This window comes from Colossoma macropomum, unplaced genomic scaffold (genome assembly GCF_904425465.1).
Source record: "Colossoma macropomum unplaced genomic scaffold, Colossoma_macropomum, whole genome shotgun sequence".
Classification (NCBI taxonomy): Eukaryota; Metazoa; Chordata; class Actinopteri; order Characiformes; family Serrasalmidae; genus Colossoma; species Colossoma macropomum.
In genome coordinates this window covers 9,933,776-9,955,437 of record NW_023494787.1, presented here as the reverse complement: position 1 = coordinate 9,955,437, position 21,662 = coordinate 9,933,776, and the positions used below count along the sequence as shown (strand labels likewise).

Sequence of the window (21,662 nt, the reverse complement as noted above, 5' to 3'; positions counted from 1 at the left end):
CCTAATTAACATTTGGACCCCCTGAATGTCCCAAAATTTAAATTCTGGGGGGGTCCTTGAAAATAAACTGATGGTGTTTTGCTGTCTGTTAGAGAAAAATAGACGCTGAAATACAAATTCAGGGAAAAGTCACTGTTCTTTTACTGCTTAAGAAGAAAATGATACTTCCCTTTTACACTGTTTTAAGAATAGTGATGTATAGAATATTGTTTAGGCCAATTTCTCATCACAATCTGTGGATTGATAGGTTTCGGGTCAGTGCATGATTTTGAAGAAACGCTATAAATATTTGTAGGTTTAGGTAAAAATGGTACTTTTTCTTAAATTGTATGTTATGTTTCGGCGTTTAGTCTGAAGTGACGAAGGGGACTTTTATTGTGGCAGAATTAGGTCCAGCGCTGTGGCCGAGTGTTGCCACAATCCCGGTGCTGGAGATTTGAAAACATGGCTCTGCAGTTCACCGAGCAGCAGTTTCAGGAGGCATGGAAGGAGCTCGATGAGCCTCAGATAGGAGGAGAATGGGAATTTTTCACAGAGACCATGGGGGTTAAAATATATCGACGTTTCATCAAGGTAAAAACACAGTTTGTGAATGAAATGATTGTAAACACACACTTCGCTCGGACCACTGAGCTCATCCGGACTGCAGTTCATTCAGCCGGACTGAAGCTCTTTAGCTGCTTCTTGGGTTTGAATTTCCAGGGATTTTGAGGTTATTAGTCGAGGAAAGCTCAAGATTGCAACCTGTGTGTAGTGACTGAGAACAAGACCAACAGAAAAGAACACAAAAGCCTGTCTGTACAATTAAATGAACGCTGCCAGTGCAGTTCACTTGCTAGTTAGCTATAGCCACGCAGCGTTAATGCAGTTTTTAAGTTGGCCAGGCACCTGTTCGTCAGTTGAGGGCTTTAAATGATAACCAGCCTTAGCTGTAGTCGTTCATTGGCCATAAGCCTGGCTTTGGTGTATGCAGTGAAAATGTGAGGAGGGTAAATTGAGAAGCTGGGGCCAGATTCAAAAAGTGGCTTAAGAAAGAAAAGCTTCTTAAATGTGCCCTTTTGTCTTAGCTACAGAAGTATAAGAGTAAGTGGTATTCTCAGAAAAACATATTGGTAAATATTTTCTTAACCTTGTCTTAGTCTGTAAGAGTTTGACAGAGTCTCTTGAACTACAAATAAGAAACAACTTGCATTTTTAAAGCTTTGAAATTTGAAAGCTTAAACATTTCTTATTTTTATGAACTTCTTAGTGGTTAAGATCCTTCGTAGGTTTTTTTTTTTCAAGAATACTTTAAATACATAAATCTGGTCCCTGGACCTGAATGACAGGAGTGACTAACTGTCTGAGGAACTTCATGTGACTTTGCTGATTACTTCCACATGCTCTTTCCATGGGGTGTGGCTCTAAGCTCAGTGAGAAGAAAATGTGATTTCTTTTTTCCTGTTTTCTTGTTTATTTATTTATTAATTATTTACAGGAAACTGGACTCTATGAGTACAAAGTTTTTGGCTCGCTGTCCACCTGCTCTCCAGACCTCTGTGCAGATGTGTATATGGATCTGGCTTACAGGAAGCATTGGGATGATTATGCCAAAGGTAATGTAAAAATGTTGTGTCTGACAAACATACATTTCTCAAAAAAATAGAAAAATACTGTTTTTAAATCTGAAAACTACATTTTTGGGGGATAATAAAAATAATAAGCATAGTTCAGTGATGTCACTTAGTTTAAAGTGCTTAGGATGCCCTGTGGTTGGCCAAATCATTTTCCAAAGGGTCAGCTAAATGACAAAAACAACAGTATGTTCCCATCATGTCCCATCACTAAACTACTGTTACATTAATGAATTGCCATTCCTCCACTTAAAGGGACACTCCAGCCTAAAACTACCTTTTAATATGTTACTTATGTTATGCAGTACTCTTTATCGCAGCATTGCACCCCTCAGCCTCACTGATATGACATAATTCACAATTTTGTACCTTTTGCATATTTTTATCCATCAGTGTTCTCTCAAAGCAGTTCCCAGCATGCATTACACAAATACATCACACTCCCACTGGGAATCTCTGTGATGCTCAACAAATCCTGACTGCTTACTACTGATCTAGAGACTAATAAATACGTCTGTGGTGCCAGCTTGCATTAGTAATATAGCACTGACCTCAATTAGTCGTCAAGCTTTTTTCTTTTGTAAAAGAATAATACAGCCAACTAGCCATGAAAAGAAAAGCTCGCCCCAAGTGTTCACCTAACCTAACATTAACCCTAACCTAAAGAAATTATACTTTATAGTACTTAAATTCTTTCCAAATTTACTTCCACTTCCAATATGCTTCACCAGAAGGGGGTTCTCCTAGTCTTTAAACAAGAAATTGTGAATATAGAGAGTTCTGCAACACCAGTGTTGTCAGTAACCATGTTTACAACAGATGATCATGGTTAAATTTTTCATTTTGGCTAGAGTGTCCCTTCAAAATTAAAATATGCTGGTGTACACTGTTCATATTGAGAATCAGATGGAATGATAATTGTGTTAAAAACACAATTCTCCACCACACCTTGAAAACTTTCAACTCCCCGAACAAGAGAGACCAGTTGCTTTCACAGCAAAGATAGACTAGACAACAAAACCCGTTCTCTTAGAAATCCATCAAGTTGAGCAAGCTTAAAATGTATTATGTGAGGGGATGAGTTTTAAATAATTTGGTTGCTTTTCTTTTGTCTTGTAGCCTCTTTCTGGAAAACTCCCAAACTGTTGCTCAGGTAACAGGCCTCAGGAGCTGTGTGAAAGTGTTCAGAGTCAGTAGAGTTATCTGCGTTGTGCTTCTGGTAGCGTTTAACGTCACGTGTTGTGGTGTATGGTAGCAGTGTGGGTTATAGAGTTACCTTCTACTTTGTTTGCCTGTGTGATCCCTCACAAACCTAATACTCCCTAGGCCTGGAAATGGCCATGCTTGTTCCATTAATCTTCAAGGATAATTATTGACATAAAATTTAAATAAAGGTTAAAAATTGTGTAATTTTAATATTACACACCTGAAAACAGCCTCATGAGAAGTAAGGGTGGCACGGTACCACTCGATAGACCTACATGGGACCAAGTTAAGTAACAGAATCTTATTATTTGGCTAACAGTGTGGAAAATTATAGTAATTGGTTAAATCAGGACTTTTGTGGGGTGGTGAGGTGGCAGCTGTGATAATAGTGGCAATAAAAGCAACATTTTTTTTCTTTTGGTAATTTTGCAAGGCCTGGCTTGCAGTCATTGCGTTCCATTTGATCCCAAAGGTGTTTAATGGGCTTAAAGACAGGGCTCTGTGCATGACACTGGAGCTCCTCCACACCAGACTTACCAAACCATGTCTTTATGGACATCGCTTTGTACACAGGGGCACACTCATGCTGTAATGGGAAGGGCCTTCCCCAAACTGTGGCCTCTGTGCTTGGGGCTCTTGGGAATCTTTATGGGAATCTCAACAAATCCTGACTGACCTAGCCCACCATGAAAAACAGACCAGTATCACTCCTCTAGCAAACTTTAATGTTGGTAGGTAGCGCTCTCCTGGCATCCGCCAAGCTCTGATTCGTCTGACAGACTGCCAGATAGTGAAGTGTGATCCATCACTGCAGCGAACACATTTCCACTGCTCCAGATTTTGGCATTGATCATAGTCATCTTAGGCTTGTGTGCAGCTGCTAGGCCATGGAAAACCATTTCCTAAAGCTTCCAGTGCACAGTTCATGTGCTGATGTTGCTTCCAGAGGCACTTTGGAAATCTGTAGTGGGTGATGGAACAGAGGATAGGAGATTTTTACACACTTCAGCACTTGCTCTGCAAGTTTGCATGGTCTACCTCTTCGTGGCTGAGCTGTTGTTGTTTCTAGGTGCTTCCATTTCATAATAACCACACTCACATTTGGAGCAGATCTAGCAGGGTAGAAATTTCCCAAACTGACTTGTGGCAAGTCACGTGCCGTCCTATGACAGTGCCACACTTAGTCACTGCATTCGTCAGTATGACCCATTTGACTGCCAACATTTGTCTATGCAGGTTGCATGGCTGTGTGCTTGATTTTATATGCCTGTTAGCAATGGGTGTGGCTGAAACACCTGAACATTTATTAGAGGTGTCAGTATAGTGTACGTTTAGTTCATCTTAAATATGAGCAAAACTATTGCATTTTACAGTCTTTTTAAAACATACAATTTCACTGAATTGTTGGACTGTATATTTTTGCCCTCATTTTCTGTGATGCAGCAGACCTGATGGTTTCAGTATACGAATACTGGCACCTCAAATGGTCAAATGAGTACTAGAGTACCCGTGCACATCCCCAGCGATCACTTGGTCTGCTTTACTTCACTTTACTTTGTTTTGCTACAAGCAATTTTGTCATATTTCGGGTTGCGTTTCTTTAAATAATTGGACCAGATTTATTCTTTTTTTTTCCCTTCGATATCTGATTTTCTGTTGGTCTCAGCTCAGTGCTGATAATGGATAGTGGATCTGTGCCATCTCTAATGAGCATCGTATTTGGGAAATCAGTATTTGAATTGAACAAGATTTCCTGGCAGTGGGGAAACAATATCAGCTTAACTGATGGTCTCTCTGAGGCAAATGTTCCTGTTGAGCTCTGTAGATCTGGGTCTCATTAAACATGTTGGATTGGATATGCCTGTGTGTGTTAGTTTGCTTTGAAGGCACACAAAGGTCCAACTGTTCAGTAAACCTGTTCCTCATTACCAGTAATGCAGAGTTTTTAAAGGACTTTCAAATCATTCTTTTTATTTCTCTGTTCATTTTACTTACTCGCAAGACATTCGACTTGCTATCATGACAGCTGAATTGACCAAATATATATAAAATTAACATATTGTTGATGTCATATCAATACCTAATAACACTATTTTTTTCATGTCTTTTTTTGTGGTATCAATTAATTAAACTTGAGTTAATGGGCTAGATTCATGAAACTTAGCATTAATAGATCTATGCCACACAAAATGTGTGAAATGTTTTACATTTACAGTAAAGTCATAAATATTAATTACCCACCCCAAGTAAAGTGTAGAGTAAGATGGAGAAGATCACTTCAAAGAAAACCAAAATTCTCAGAAACAAAGCTATGAATTGTAAGGGAAGTTCTGCAAAATAATAGTAAATTGTTTGGTAGAAATTGTTCAAAAATTGAACAAAACAAAAATAAAAGGAAAAACATGCAGGAGACAATTGTGGGACAAATAAATGCAGTAACAGTTTTTACTAACTCGAATTAAGGTTAAGATTTATTTCCGCACTATTAAAAATTTTAAATTACCACGCAAGCCATTTTAGGTTTTATTTCATATTTTTCTTGATCTAAGAAATTGAATTTAGACGTGTAAATTAAGTTGACTAAATTTGTGTAAATTAATTGTAGTAAAAATTCAGTATGGCTAGTATGAATTTTCACTAGTAAAATTGTAATTTTCAGTTGGGTGCAATGACATTCTTTGTTGTACATTGAAAAATAAGTCTAAAAGCTAAAACTGCTTGCAACAAAATAAATTTGAACATGTCAAATTGCTCCATGCTTACTTGGATTAAAACTTAGACCTACTTACCACACACAGGACAGGAATTTGGCAAAATATCGAGTACAGTGCAAATTAGATCTGCCAATCTAAAGTGCTGAAGAAGCAAGTCTTCTTCCTCCTCATGTACTTCTACAACAGCAGTTAGAAGGTTTGCCATGATGTTCAATCCAAACAGATCAAAACATGTCTTTTAAATATATTGGCTGAGTGTATGTATGTGCATAATGTCTTGATTATTTTCATGTGAGACCAAACATGTTTAGAAACACTGTAGAAATATCATTTAGTCCACATTGGGTGCTCTGGTTTGAATCGCTCCCTTCACAAGTAAATGAAGGAAAAGCATGGCAATGCCTCACATTGCATGAGCTGTAAAACACGCCACTGTTCCTCAGTTTTAAATGGGCTTGTCGGAAGGTTTTAAGTTGGGGGTGCTGAAATTAAAGTCAATGGCCTTTTTTCATTTGATCATTAGTTTGCATTACAGAGTATGGCTTTATGTTCTGTATTGTGGCGAGAGACAAAACATGTACACACACCCTGCCCACTCTGCTGTCTCTCCTTCTGAACAAACTTCATGCAGATTAAAAGTGTTGACCAATCAGATTGTTGAGGTGTGGTACAGTAACCAATTGCATTATGCCCACAGTCACATGCTGAGATTCAACACTTGAATGCACAGTGAGTGGGAGATGTAACTATTGATTTGAAAAAATGTATTCAAAACTTGAGACATTAATATGTTACTTTTTTTGTTTAAAAACAGGGGTGCACAACTCTGGTCCTGGAGGGCCGGTGTCCACCTACAACTTTGCATGCATTTTGCATCTTTGCACCTCAGCCTGCTTGTGTTTTAGCAAAACACCCCCCAGAAGCCACCAGCAGTTGGTGAGGGAAGAGTTTTGGCTCGCTGTAATAAAAATAGTGTTAAACAGTGTCATGAGTTTGAATCCCTGTGATGCCCTGAACCAAAAACGCTAAACAGAAAACGTGAATCATCAGTGTTAGCCAGTATTATTGCCCAGCTGTTATACTGGTGGGTCCTAGTTTGTGAAGGCTATCTTAGTTGTGGATCTTGTGTATTTCAGTATGAACGTCTTTGTCTTCCGGAGATGGTCACTCCTCTCTCTTATTTATTAAGCATGCAATGCCAAAGTTTTCTTTTTGTTCCTGTCCATTTTCAAGACAAGACAAACTAAGGGTGTGGATTTCCTGCAAACGCAAACAAACTGACCATGCAAGTGGTGCATATGTGTATGCGAGATTGAAGGTGGGTGGGGTACAGCTTTATTAGAAACACATCCCTGGCTCCAGCCTGGCCGAGTGTGCGTTTCGTTCTGTGCTGATTTATTTGCTGAAGCGGATCTTAGTAGGGGGAGATCCGGTCATGTCCCTCCAGGCTCCGGTTGTTTTTGTTCTAAGTGTTTGTATGCATGTGTGTGTATGTGTATGTGTGTGTGTGTGTGTGTGTGTGTGTGTGTGTGTGTGTGTGTGTGTGTGTTTCTTGCATTTATCTTTGGTGGATGGACGGGCCCAGACCACCACTGCTTTGTTGCCTTTGCAGTCTTGTTTCTTCCACAGTTCCAGATTTTAGACCCCCTCAATCATCCTGCACTAAAAACACTGCTCATTCATTTCTTTAAGTCGCTTAAAATGAGCCATGTCACAGTTATTGCATAGTCATCTGATTGCAGTTATTTGAGCTGACCATGATCATTTTCCACAGTCATTACACCTTGCAATCTTGTGTTTACATCACAAGTTTGCTTTTTTAGTTTTGCATTGGAGCCATGAGGCTAATGTCGCTCAGAAGTAAAGAAAGCTTACACTCACCAATTAGCATTCTGCAAACTGCACCCCTAAATCATCATTAAGCAGTTCCAAATAGACTTGTTTATGTGGTTTCTGACACAGTATGATACATTGATATCTATAAAATGGATAAAAGTGTGGACAAAACTCAGGCTTAAAAATTGCTATTATAGTTTTAATACACTTTTGGTGCCAATTATTTTCATGAACAATACTTCTGTGTTCTGTGTTCAGAATCAGCCACTTTTTTTGCCATAGTACAAAAAAAATATATTGTTAATTGTAATTACTTACGACAGCTTATACTCAGCTAAAATTGCATGATCATGTTAGTCAAAATTTTCAAATATTCAAATAATCAAGAAAGTTAAAGAAATTAATAGTAAATTAGTGTTTAGTGCAAGTAAGCTTTTCTCTAACGTTACTCATTCTCATATTTAAGAACTTTGAGAAGTCTGCTCTCTGTACTCCACCAGAGGAAAGTAAAGAGCCTCTAACTTGTGTTTGGGTCAGGTTTCTTATCTGTTTCATCCAAAGAAGGAAGCATAGAAAGACAAATGTTAAATTGCAGTGGAGACGACAGTTTAGCAGCATAAAGTTCAGAAGGTGTATCAAGTCATGTCAGTTGTCTCGAAGCCCATTCAAACCAAAAAATATGAAAACATAAACAGGAGGTGTAACAGATGGCATAAGATGGTTATGGAGGCTTATAGATAGTAGGATATTAACTAGAGAGGTGTTGGGATCAGTCAGGTTTTTTACTAAACGTTAAACTAGAGTCTCATCCACACTGAGGATCTCAGTCTCTTTTCTCTTTCTTCACAGCTTAAGCTATTAGTATGACTTGTGACTAATAAGAATAAGATAAGAATATAGCCTGCCAAAGCAGCAAAGTGTGGTTTGATTTAAGTGTGTCCAGATATAACATGTTCAGCAGTTTAGTTTGATTTGAATTGCTGTAAAACAGAAGTGTTGCTTTTCTGTAAGCCACAAAAAAAAAACAATACCAATACTTTTTTAAAAATGACAGCTGCCCTTTTACGTTGTATGAAAATTTTATGATGGATGGAGCAGTAAAATTTTTGTGAAAGAGAAACTTTCATGTTTTAAGTTACAGTAACAGATGTTAAATTAAGAACAATTTTCTCTGCTCCTAACTAATCTCAAGGAACTGTCCCAGGTTTTTCTTATGACAGCAAAGAACAGAAAGTTATGTCGAGGATTATATAATAAAGACATATTTCCAGAGTTGGGATCATTGTGGGACTCTTAGACCCTTCCTGTGCCTCTGTTACATCACACAGGGAGGATTTGAGTGAGAACATCTGTCCTGCTGGATGTGGCGCCAGTTACAGCACAGCATGGTGCTGGCCTGGAACAGAACAGGACAGCTGCGTTCACATGTGGCTCAGTGCATTTAATGGGGAAAAAAGAGAAATCATACTGAAATGACGCAAGCAAAGAGAGAACAATTCTCCTTGCTCAGAGTGTCCGTAAACCACCGCAGCAAAAGATAATGGTGATTTTATCATATCATATTACCTTTCTAGAGCATTATAGAGCATTTTTGATTTAAAGTCAAAGAGGTTTCGACGTTTTTCAATGTTAATGTCTTCAACAACTAACCTATTAATCAGTGCAGCCGTAAAGTTAGCTAGACTCCTTTTGAATGTTCACACAATTAAGATAACTGATCATTGTGTCCTAAAGAGCAAGATGCTAACCAAAAGATCAGCAGGGTGTTCAAGACTTAGGCCTAACAGGTGTAGACTGAAAAGGTGAATATATGTAAATGAGTTTGTGCTGATGATTTCACAGAAACAATCATTTAAAACCGCTAATATTTGCATCTTATTTTTTTACGGACTGTATGAAGTGGGTGGTGAATAGGGGTTGGCAATATGACGATCTATCGTTATTGCGATAAATTAAGCCACTTCAAATGGCGATATGCTTTTCTGAGCATAGTGTGGATTTTGAACAACTGCAAGTTATAAAGAGAACATAATGAGTCCTGTCGAATTTGATTTAGTGCAGTGCAGTATGTGAAACGTTAAATAAAATCGCTGTATTCATAGTTTTTGATAGTATTTTTGACACTACTGTTTTTGCCTTTTCCAACGTATCAAACGATTGATACATATACTATATATGGTGAAATTGTTTATCGCGAAAATGTGTTGAAGTATCACGATTTTTATCACGATATTGCCCACCTCTGGTGGTAAATAGTATGTTTTGAAACTTGTAACAGTGCATATTATTTCAAACTCCTTTATCACAAGAAAAATGTGGGAAATGTGTTTTTCCATGATATGGATCCTTTACTGTCTAACCTGCACAATGATAATTTTGAATCAGTGCTACAAATTTATCTGTTTTGTTTGAAATAATGCCTTATTCCTTCATTCTTTCGTTCATTCTTTCATTCATTTCAGAGCACAGACTTTTTCTTTTTTTGTTTCTTGTACCCAGGCCATATTAATCCTGTGTGCATTGTCAGAGTTTTGCTTTTTTTTCAGTGATTTATTATTTTAATTTAAAGCATCTACAAGCCAATATGTGGTGCTCTACCTCAAGTCCCTCAAGACTTCAGTTGTTGAAATGTGTAAAATAACAGAACAAAAAATAATGTTGTGATGTTCGCTGTAAATTCCCAAGCTAATGACACATTGCATTAACTCAAGACAGCTCGGTAGACCATTAAGGTAAACAAAATTACAATTCAATTAAATGTTTGGATATTTTCTGTTAGTGAGCAGCTGAATGTGTTGCATATGGAACTTTTTTTTTAGTGCAAAGGCAATGCGTAAATCAAGTAACCACTCCCATCTCTGTAATTTATGCTGAGATTTCTTATCCCATGGGAATCATAAACATTTCAGATGTCCTATTGTTAAATTACATTACCCCACCTCCCCATGTAAAATGAATCCTTTCAAAACCGTACTTACGATTGAAATATTTCCACATAAATACTTCCATATGAACTGTTGTATGCAAAAGTTTGAAGGCTCCAGTTCAAATTATGTTTTGTTGATTTTCTGTGAAAACTGAAAAAGGTTAACGCATCTTCAGGGACTTAAATAGGGCAGTTTTCTGCTAATTTTAGCTTCATTTTATTTGCAAATTTTAACATTTTGGAAAAAATATAAAATGTGCCATAACGTTTGCATGGGGCACATTTATTTTTCTCCAGTATGTTAAATTCAGCAGGTAAAAAGCAAATGTGCATTAAAATGAGCAGAAAACATGTAATTTTATCAGGGGTGCCCAAACTTTTGCATACGACTGTTGCTCCACTTAGATGTGGTCATTTGGCTTAACATGAAACCATCAGACTATCAGCTTCTCACACCCTGGTATTTTCTGCTTTGCATTTTCACTGATAAGCTTATTTAAAAATGGCAAGAACATGATTTTAAATGCACGATTAAGTAAACAGTGATAAATTCTGAAATCTGTATATTAAATAAATAACTGCACACATCTCTACTGCACTGTGCCTTTTTATCTCCTGCAGGTACTCAACTGTGGTTGATTCATCTTTAGTAACAAATTAGTTACATCTCAGGGTATTTTGTGAAGAAAGATTTCACATTTAGCCAAACTACTTGAACCTGCTCAAATAGCTAATCATCAGCTCTGCTTGCTATTGATGGGAAACCTACATAGACTAAGGAGGTCTGATGTTTTCAATAGTAGTCTTCTCTTACTCAGATCATGTCTTTGGCTTAAGTTACCTGGCTAGAGCAGAAACTTCCCCCAGCCATTAGCTGTTGGAGCCAACCGTCATATACATATACAAGTTATTAATGCGAATGTGTTTCCTTCCACAGAGCTCTATGAGAGAGACTATGGCGGCCAGAAGGCTATTTACTGGGAGGTGAAATATCCCTTCCCCCTGTCTAACAGGGATGTATCCTTCAAGATTAACTTTTTTCAGTCTGCATGCACGAACATTAATTCTCATAACCAATGATGTAGTCTGTCAAGAAAATGTGTGAATGGTGTGTATGTGCAAGTTTGTGTGGGTGTAGGGCCCAACAGATGGCATTAGCTAACCAAGTGTGTCTATGTGTGTGAAACGATGTGTAATTTAAGTGTGATTGTGTGCAAATGTGGTTTGTTTGTTTGTTTGTTTGTTTGTTTGTTTATTTATTTATTTATTTATTTGTGTATGCACTGTGACCAATGGCTTTTCTGTCCTGTTTGCCTGTTTGCCCTTAACCTTGTTCTCACAGTATGTGTATGTGCGGGAGCGCAGGGAGCTGGAGGTGAATGGGAGAAAAATCTGGGTGGTTTTAGCTAAAAGCTCAGCTGTGTCTCAGTGTCCAGAGAAAGCAGGAGTGATCAGAGTAAAGGACTACAAACAGAGCGTCGCCATGGAGAGTGATGGGGCCAACAGCACTAAAGGTTAAAATTTGCATATGGAGATGAAATGTGTATTAATCTATAGTTTTATATACGGAGAAATGATTTGGGGGAAAATGCCTGATCGGATTTTTCTGACCAATATTGCAATTGCAAATTAAATGCAATCATTTTCTATTAAGCTCCAGGGCCTTTGACTAGAAGACCTGCACATCCATTTTTCACAACTTGAGGCTTGAGCGCTAAATGTAGTGAGCCAGTTCATGAATTCTGCGTTACATGACAACATTGTGTCATGTAATTAAACGTGGGATAAAATTAAAATTTGCAGCCCTTGCAATTAAAAAAATTGCAATTTCTATATAAAAATGATACATTTTGCTGTCTAGTTTAAAATACATCTATATTTGGATATGTAGAAATCTTGTACATATAAAAAATTAGAAAAATATTAACATGAAGTGATTGAACAATATTTCTTTGAACAATATTGTATGTACAGTACTGTGCAGAAGTCAGTGACCACCCTTTATTTAATTTCTGTTCAGAATGGCCATTAACATTCATTGTTTGGAAGATATTTCCAAGGATATAATTCACTTGCAAAAGGAAAGAGAAAGTTCTGATGCTGAAAAATGTATAACTTGTACTTAATGGTTGTTTTACTGGATATTAAATAAGTGAAGGGTAGTAGGGCTACCTAGAGCTGGTCTGTGAGAAAGTCACCCTGTAAGAGAACAAACAATTTTAAAACAATGTGTAACTTAATACACATAAGGTAATGTTTTGTTCTAAAGGATATGAGTGCTAGTCTAGGTTTAGATTTACATTTAAGTGAATATAGTAATTTGACCAGTTTGTATATCACTGCTGTCAGAAGAAAACCTTGTTTTTCAGATTTTGACATAATTTGAGAATGCCTGTTGCTCTTTACATTTTGTGCAAATTTCATGATAAATGGACCAAAAGAAATGTCCCAAAATTACTTGTAAAAAAGTCTGGTTCCATTGACTTACATTAAAAGTAAAGTAGGTCCTTTTCCTTCTCCTGTAAAAATTATCATTTTGGAGGTTCCCAACAGCAGTCTTATTGTGATCACATTGGTCAGTGGCCACCAACCTTGGTCCTGGAAATCTACCTTCCTGCATAGTCTTGTTCCAACCACAGTCTGCCACACCTGCTCCAGCTGATTAACTTCTTCAGAAGTCCTTAATTGGCTAGGTCAGAGGCATTTGTGTTTGCTAAGGAGGTGGCCAATATATTAGATGCAGGAAAGATCTGCAGGCGGAAGGCTGGTGACCACTGATACAGATGCATATGGGCGCAGGAATGGGAAATTTTTATAGTAATGCAAACTTTTTAACTACCATGTTGAGGTTAAACCAGTGGAAAATAAAGTAACAGAATATGAGTCTGTAATTACTTATGTGGATAATAGAGCTGCTAAATGAGAGGTGAGTGAATGAACCAAGATCAGCTATGCAGAGCATCCTCGGGTGTTAGATTAAGTTTCTTAATCCAAAGATGGGCTGGCACTTTAGAATTGGTTGAATAACCTGAGCAAAAGAATGTTTTGTGTTAATTTTCACCATTTTGAATATAATTTCTTTTTTTGTGGTTGCTTTTAGTCTTCATGAACTATTTTGACAATCCTGGTGGTAAGATCCCAACGTGGCTTGTAAACTGGGCAGCTAAGGTGAGCAAACACAGGACGTACTGTATTCACGATGCACACACACATAAGCCTGGAATCCTGACAAATTTCACCATGTTTATAGTTTCTTTGAGATTTTGCTGCTTTTTTTTTTCTGTAAACAGACTGGAGTTCCTGCCTTTCTCACGGACATGCAGAAAGCCTGCAACAACTACGCAAACTACTGCCAGAACAAGAAGTGATGTGCACTTTAATTTGCCAAAAACAATTCATCACTCCTTCTTTCAGCTTTCCTCCATTCTTTTTTTTCCACTCTTTGAGGAATACAGTCCATAAATGCTAATAATGAATGGAAGCTAGCATGATTATGCAGTTCCATTTATTGTTATCCACGTTAGCATTTTTGGCCAAATTGTTTTTTTTAAGGGGCATTTATGGGGGCGCGAGCACGTATACTTTTAACGTCTGTGGTGCCAAGTGAATGTTACTGGTATCCAACTTATGTGGGGACATTAATAGATGCAGGTAAATGATGGGCTATAAAGCTACATTCTTTTTAAATCATTTAAAGCATTATAAAGCTCTAGTGTCTGTGAAGCACTACATGGTACAAATAGGCATGTAATTCTGAAGACAATTCATTTCATGTCAAGAAATCAGCACTTTGCTGCACTGTGGGAGTACCTTGAAGAACCGCGAAGTACCTTGAAGTGATTCTCTCTGGGTTCTTTTCTCTGTTTCATGGTGGCTAACGTTTACAAAGGGCTCAAGAAGTATGCTAGAAACTCTTCTTGAACAGTGGTTTAAAGGCAACTGTGATTTAATCTCAAATGGTGCTCATTTTGTTCAGGTTCCTCACTTGGTGAATACACTAAGTAAAAAGGAACTACCCCTAGGCTCTAGGCAGATATGCAGGTGCTGATTTACAGGCTTTGTGGTGGAGTGGCTGAAAGCTTATTGAGTGGGTTTTTTTCAGAGGTTTTGTGGTTACTGACATGTAAATGAAGTCTTTCTGAGTAATGAAACAGTTCTTTGTAGAGAGAAATGACCAACTCAATTTTTTGTTACGATGGTGGTGATAGGAGCCAGGGATGCACACAGGTGCTTGAGTACGCAAATAACCTTTTGAGGTGCAATATTAAATACTGAAATCACTATTTGGGTGTTCGTTCTGTGTCTTCATAGGAAGACAGAAAATATAGAGACTACAAATTTAATGAAACGCCACTTTTATATTTAAGTATGTAGTGTAAAGCAGTTTTGATGTGTTTGTGAGTAGGTACACTACTGACCAAACGTTTCAGAACGGTCCTATTTTTCCAGGTTTATGAATATTCACGCAGTTTAATGCTTCAGTGTTCTCTGAAGTTAAAGCACATAAATAAACAATTGGAGATAACTGTCCTAGAGAGTGTAGGAACATTGCTTTTTGTAAGTAATCAACAAGAAGTTGGGACACTTGTATGAACTGTTTGCATCAACTTTTAAAGCTTAATTTACTTCTATTGCTGCGGAACAGCTGTAAGTTTTTGTGATGGTTTTGTGATGGAGTTGTGATGTCTATGACACAAATATAGTCATTATATTTACAATCAAATTGACCAGTTAACCTACAGATATTTTATATGTAATAATAAAATAGTGGTAAATCAATATAAGTTTTCTTTGGGTTCTGTTTTGCCTTACAACATTCTGGTTGCACCTCTCTGCCATAATGAATTTAAAATATGTATCTTTTTAGGACAAAATCTTATCTCAAAATTGTTAAACAGTGTCACAGACATCAGACAGTGTATCTGTTTCACCATTTCATATTATAGCTTTGTGTGAGGTAGCTTTTAGAGGCATTAAATGCCTCAGATGTCTGGTTCTTATCACCACCATTGTGAGGTATTCTTGTCTCAGCAAGTTTCTCTAGAATGGAGCAACATCAAACCACTCTGTATGACTTAGGTCACATATAAATGTAAACCATTATGAAAAATCTGAAATATTTAATTTATGAAAAATTTCCCCTTCAAAGTTACAGTGAGAAACTTGTGCATGCGTTTATGTGGGTGACAACTGTTATTACTGTTATTGATTGATTGATTGATTTGCTTTGCACAAAAATCTATACAATCAGGCACTTTTAACTTCTGCATTGGCTGTAATGGCTATTTATTGTCGGGTAAAGTCTGTGTGATACTGTTGAAAGGATGCGACTGCAGTAGCTAAATATAGAGATGCTGCCCTCAGCTGGCTGAATGTGATATTGATTGACTCTGCAGTGCATGAATAGCAGAAGGGCTGATACTTTAGCATGTGGCTCCTGACCTCTTGTATGCAGGGGCTGTCTGTTTGCTGTCTCTGTGCTGTATTTTTAACTGGCTGATGATTTTTATTCTGTAATTAAGTTGGAACTTTTTTCTATAAATTTTGATCTACTGTGATCCATTAAGAATGTTTAGCTGTGTGCAAATAACTCCCAAATAGAAATATGTAAAAATAGCATGTTCCGTATTAACTTTTGCACTGAAAATACTTTCTCCAGAATGTGTGCACTTTATTTTAGACTTGCAGGTTACAGTTTTGAGTGTGAAGAACAATAGGCATGATAGATTATTTTTAATACTGAGCGTAATACTGAAAACGTAGCGACATTGCAACTTGGTTTAAGTGATGAACACATTGATCCTTTTAAATCCCCAATGGGATTTTTTTCAGATGTTTAAAGAAAAACATTTTTTTTTTCCTATATACATATATGGATATCCATGAGAAAAACCTGCATATACATGCAGAAAATATGCAGTGTAGAGAGTTTTAACTGAATAAAGCAAACTATAGCAGGCTAATGTAATCATCATAGCTGTGTTAAACGTTGTATGCTGTACTTGATCTTTGTTAAACATTGCTGAGAGTTGTTTTTCCAGAGAACAATCCCTGTGTTATGACTTGAAGTGACTCAGGACCCTTTTGAACAATCATATTTGGATTTGGTAGTCTATGATATGATCAGTTTAGCCCCCTTTTGTTCCAATATAAATAGTGCTGTTTAATACTCCAGTCCATTTTAACAAAGTTTTTTTTCTTTCAATACGGCTGTTCCATTTTTTCCTGCTCCCTGACTACCTCTGATTACGTCTGTATAGCAACCAGCTGTGGTGTGTTTCTCTCTGTTTTTCAAATTGCCCAGAGATGAATGGGCTGTTGTGTGGGCTATGATCATGTTTGGTTTCATTGTAATAAAATATTATAAAATGCAGTGTAGCCAATTTTTTCTTGTTTCATAATTTCCTGTTTGTCCTGTAGTTCTTGTAGATTTTAGAGACTTCTATTAGCAAGAAAGCACAACCGAGGCTACAGTTGATCTGACAGATGTGTGAAATTTAAATTTGCATTTAAATACCTTCAGTGTACCTTCGTTGCATTTTAGTCCTTTTCTACACGCCCCCTAGTGGCCATTACGCCAGCAGGATGGATGTTATCTTGAATATTTTTAATGACATAATCAAATAATTTTTCCCTGTAACTCAAGTTAACTAGGACACTGTTGACTCTGTGTGAAGTGTGTTGAGCTGCTAGCGAGCAATGAAGAGTGAAATCCCCCTGCTGTGAAAACAATTCACATCTCTTCGCAAAGATGGCTGTGCCAAGATGAAAGGGACAGCACAGCGGCAGCTTTCATGTTACTAGGTTTGTAGAAAAAACCTTCAGTTTGCTGCTAGTTTTGTAAATCATACAGATTTCCATTAAAATGTATTACATTGATGTTATAGAAAAAAACCTAAGTGAGCAGCCCCCAAAACTGGAGGAAACTGCAATTTATAGCTACTGTAAAAAAGTAAGATTTTAAGGTATGAAATTGGTTCCCAGTCGACTTACTTTAGGGTTTAATGCTTTAGTGATTATCATTAGGCTGATATATCGCATGAATTGCATGTTACCTTTGACAAGGTTATAGATTTTATTGATTTATTTATTTTTATTTTCTCTTTACTCCAGCACATTGGATTTGAAATGAATAGATAGACATAGATTCATTTATTCAAAGTGCAGAATGTCCACCTTGATTTCAGATCATCTCCTGCTATATTGAACCGTATAGGAAATGCAGCAGGTTTATGATGACCAAAAGAAAATGGACATATTGAATAAAACCATAATAACTTGGCTGCAAGTCCTTGTTGATGACTACCTGAAGTGAATGACTCACTGACTTCTCCAGACTCTGGCTTTGTTATACTTCTCTCTGGCCTGTAAAGCAGCTCTTTTTGTTTCTTGCTTGTTTCTGTGGCTTTTGCAATTTGGTTTGTTCAAGACCAATTCACTTTTTTCCACCTTTAAAAATCCACAGCTGGAATTAGTATATTTTGGATTAACTTGTTATCTATAATGATGTTTCTGGAATTAAGAGCTGCCATTACTTTAAAAATCTAGTTTATGGATTTTGCTCCAGAAATAGCAGTAAAGTACATTAACTCCATCTAGTGGCTCCACTTTACCACTGCAACACTATAAACAACTATACACCATAAACTGCTGAACCTGAAGAAAGCTTAGTCTTTGTGATATACACTCAAGTGTATGTGATGTAGCTCCAGTTTCATTTGTGACTGCTCTTTAATTCTTGATTTTAACATATTCCTTTATTTGAGCTGCAATGGCAATTTACTCCAACATCTGGATCATCATTATCAGTTCTTCCTGGAGGGTCTGCACAGTTTGATGGTTTCCACACTCTAACGCATCTGATTAAGCTCATCAATTAATTACCTGGTTTATTTGGTGTGTCAGAACATAAAATTGTGCTGGACACTGACCCTTCAGGACTGGAATTGATGACCCTGATCTAGACCCTGGGTTGGGCTTGCACACTTTCTGGTAGCCAGGATACAGCTGTATTCAGGGACGTGGGAAGTAGGGGTGTCGAGGGGGCTGCAGCACCCCCAGATTACAAGATTGCTCTTCAGATTAATCTTTAATAACTCATAAATACCATTGCATAGCCTTCTTCTTAATGTAGCTTACAGGGCAGCACTGCTGAATGCCTCCTTACTGAGCAAACTAGCCTATCACAGCAAGATATGCTAATTATTAATACAGCATTATCAATCTATTTTAATTGAGTGATAATTACCCAGTGGCAGATTTTCTCCATAAAGCATAATTGCTGCTTTATTAATGATGAGACTGTCTTACTTTCCATAATTGGGGTGGCCCTGGTCATTTGAGCATATCTGTATTGTAGTCTCTCAGCACAGTCTAGCAGGTTATATGTTGTATTTCACATGAATTACTCTTGAGATGAGAAAAAAAATGTTTAGCAAGGATTTAGCATGATGTACAGCACCTATATGGTGCTAAAAAATTCAGCACCCTGAGCTTAGAGTACCTTCCCACATTACTGGCTCTATTGACTAGTGTCAGAGTAATAAAACACACCCACACATATTATCCTTCTGGGTCGCAGGCAGGGGGACCGGAGTACCCGGAGGAAACCCACACAGACACGGGGAGAACATGCAAACTCTACACAGAAAGGACCCTGGTCACCCAGCCGGGAATCGAACCCAGGCCTTTCTTGCTGTGAGGTGACAGTGCCATCGTGCTGCCCGAGTAATAAAACAGTTTAGTTTAAAATCGATTCTGTTGTTTGTAGTCTGCCATGTTCAAAGCTGTATATACACACAAGGCCACACACATCAGTTCAAGACAATATTAATCTAGTAAGTTGTTACAAACCATTGTGCTGTTGTAATAATGCTATTTTTAACTAAACTTGGAAGTAGGACGTTTTAGTTCAGAATTTGAGGTATAAAGTGTAAAAAACATGGACACCGAGTGTTCTTAGTGGTAAACTATGGTCAGTGTTATGGACCCAACCAATTACAGTGTCTGTATGTTTATATATCTAAAGCAAATACTACTATATATGTACTATTCTTATTTAGAAATAGGTACTTTGTTACTGTTAATGGTGTGAGCAGCCATGTTAATTTTGACGTCTAACTCAGAGTTAAACAAGTTCCTGACTTTCCGAAAAGAAATTCCCAGTTCATGATGTGTTTTCCTTAGTTTTTCTCATTTGCAGGTTGGAAATAGGCCGTTTGTAAAATTCAGAAAGTTTCTCTTCCCTTAATTCTTAGCACTATGCTAATCAAACTTTCAGCTCAGGCTAGTAGCATCTGTAAAAGTAGTTCAAAGACAAATTAAAAAACACAGAGGAGTACATTTAAAACCTTTTTTAGTTAACTAGTTAAGCTAACTGATGAACATTTTTCTATTATGTTATACTTAAGAGCTGCTTGTTCATAGTTTTGCCGCTGAGCTGTGAGTGTAGTCTAGGAGTGGGGAAAAATCAATACAGTATATTATTGCGATATTTTGCATGGTAATATTGTATAGATACACGGACGGCAAGTATCAATATTTTATTATATAAACTGCAAATGAATCTGATGGTGCTGAGTTTTTTCTGGTGAGGTCAGCAAAGGTGACAGCGGAGGGACAAAGGGCATGGATATATGACGCATGCGAGTGTCAGACATGATGGCTCACCTCACACGCCACCATCCAGAGATAGCGTTAACTGATGATGGCAAATGAGGCTGAAGTTGGCTTCCTATTCACCAGCTTCTTGTTTGAATTTTCTCATTCCACCTTAAATGGTGCAGCAATTACAGAAAATACAACTTTTTAGTGGTCACCTATAACTTCTTGCTTTGCTGGGGTAATAGAGACCTTCTTGTTCGAATTCTCAGCTTCTTACTCACCAACCTCAAAAAAATAACTGCTGCACCATTTAAGGTGAAACGGGAAAATTTGAACAAGAAGCTGGTGAATAAGAAGCTGACTTGCTTCTTACTCCATTCTTGCATTCTTGCTCCATTGAAAAACCAAACACTGGACACATTTAGCTTGATAAAGCTACCTTCCAATTCTGAGCAAGCAAAGAAAATAACACAGTCCATCACCTACTTTGTGTGCAAAGCCCTGCGTCCATACAACATTGTGCAAAATGAAGGGACCTTAACAATCAGACCTTAACAATTAGACCTTAAAACCACTGTCGTACCTTAAAACCACTGTTGTGGATACATTTACATTGTTTATGTTGATGAATGAAAAATGTACCTGCACAGTACCTTTATTTCTGACAGTGTAACAGCACATTATCTCACAGAGGACTGGCGACTGCTGTCTCATGTTCTCTAAACTAGAGCAGCATATGAAAGTTACACCAGGGCAAACGTTGCAGATCTTGTGCAAAATGTAGCACAAGAATGGGAGATTGCTGACAAAAACCTGGTGGTTGCATTTACATACATACATACATACATCATCTAAACCGCTTATCCTTCTGGGTCGCGGTGGGGTGCTGGAGCCTATCCCAGCTGTCATTGGGCGGAAGGCAGGATACACCCTGGACAGGTTGGTGGTTGCATTTGCAGCTGGAAAAAGATAATACATCGAAATATATCACGAAGTATGTTATCGCTAAACTTATCACAATATGTTTAAAATCACAATAATATCATATTGTGACTTAAGTATCATGATAACATCGGGTCATTCCCATCCCTCCACATTTTCAGCATCAGGATTGAAATAGAAACAACACCATCCTCCAGATGATCAGGAGAGTGTGTGTCAGGCGTTATACTTTCCTCTGTAGCACCTTTCCACCATTTCTAAGTACCATACTGCAACTGCCATTCTCACTGCAGGCTTGTTCTGAGGAGTTTTGTGTTTTTCTTCCCTTGATAGAGGAAGTAGCATTTAGAGATGATTGAGATTAGCTGAAAAGTGTGTCATTTATAATTTTGAGTTGTAAGCATTAGTCCAACACAACATAAACTGTGCCCGTTTTGTAGCTTAGCAACCACAGGAGATGCGTTAGAGAGATTTTACTCTTGACCCTTTGGAAAAATCACTGTAACACACAGCCTTCGATGCCTTATTGCTTTCAATTGCGAAGGTTTCAGTGACAGTCTTGTTATATGTCCACCCCAAGGTGAACAGGTAAACTTTCTTGAAAAAGGTAAATCAAGTGTATACCTATTTGACATGGTGTGTAACTGGACCTAGGTCAACATCACAACCTTGACAAATGTATAGTAGATAGAATAGGATAATAGACCCAAAAACTGCTGAAAAGGCAGGCATTATGGTGTAGTTAAGAAAATACAGTGACTTATGGCCTGATTTTTTCTTTCCATAATTCTTTGCCATTTTTAAGGGCTACACAGCACTGTA

General features: G+C 37.6%; 1 protein-coding gene across 1 annotated transcript; it reads left to right on the top strand.

The window, feature by feature from the left end:
• The first annotated feature begins 420 nt into the window (after nucleotides 1-420).
• Nucleotides 421-14,008, top strand: LOC118805339 (phosphatidylcholine transfer protein). The gene is made up of 6 exons (XM_036566066.1): nucleotides 421-573; nucleotides 1,478-1,595; nucleotides 11,233-11,312; nucleotides 11,638-11,809; nucleotides 13,396-13,463; nucleotides 13,586-14,008. Exons 1-6 carry the CDS (start codon nucleotides 445-447, stop codon nucleotides 13,661-13,663), a joined length of 645 nt encoding a protein of 214 aa, XP_036421959.1. The 5' UTR covers nucleotides 421-444; the 3' UTR covers nucleotides 13,664-14,008.
• The last annotated feature ends 7,654 nt before the right edge of the window (nucleotides 14,009-21,662 follow it).

Excerpts from the sequence above, each read along its gene's own strand:
- LOC118805339 (XM_036566066.1), top strand. The coding sequence starts at position 445 with ATGGCTCTGCAGTTCACCGAGCAGCAGTTTCAGGAGGCATGGAAGGAG. Across the intron at positions 11,313-11,637 it reads TCCCCCTGTCTAACAGGGAT|TATGTGTATGTGCGGGAGCG; the intron begins GTATCCTTCAAG and ends TTGTTCTCACAG. Across the intron at positions 11,810-13,395 it reads TGGGGCCAACAGCACTAAAG|TCTTCATGAACTATTTTGAC; the intron begins GTTAAAATTTGC and ends GGTTGCTTTTAG.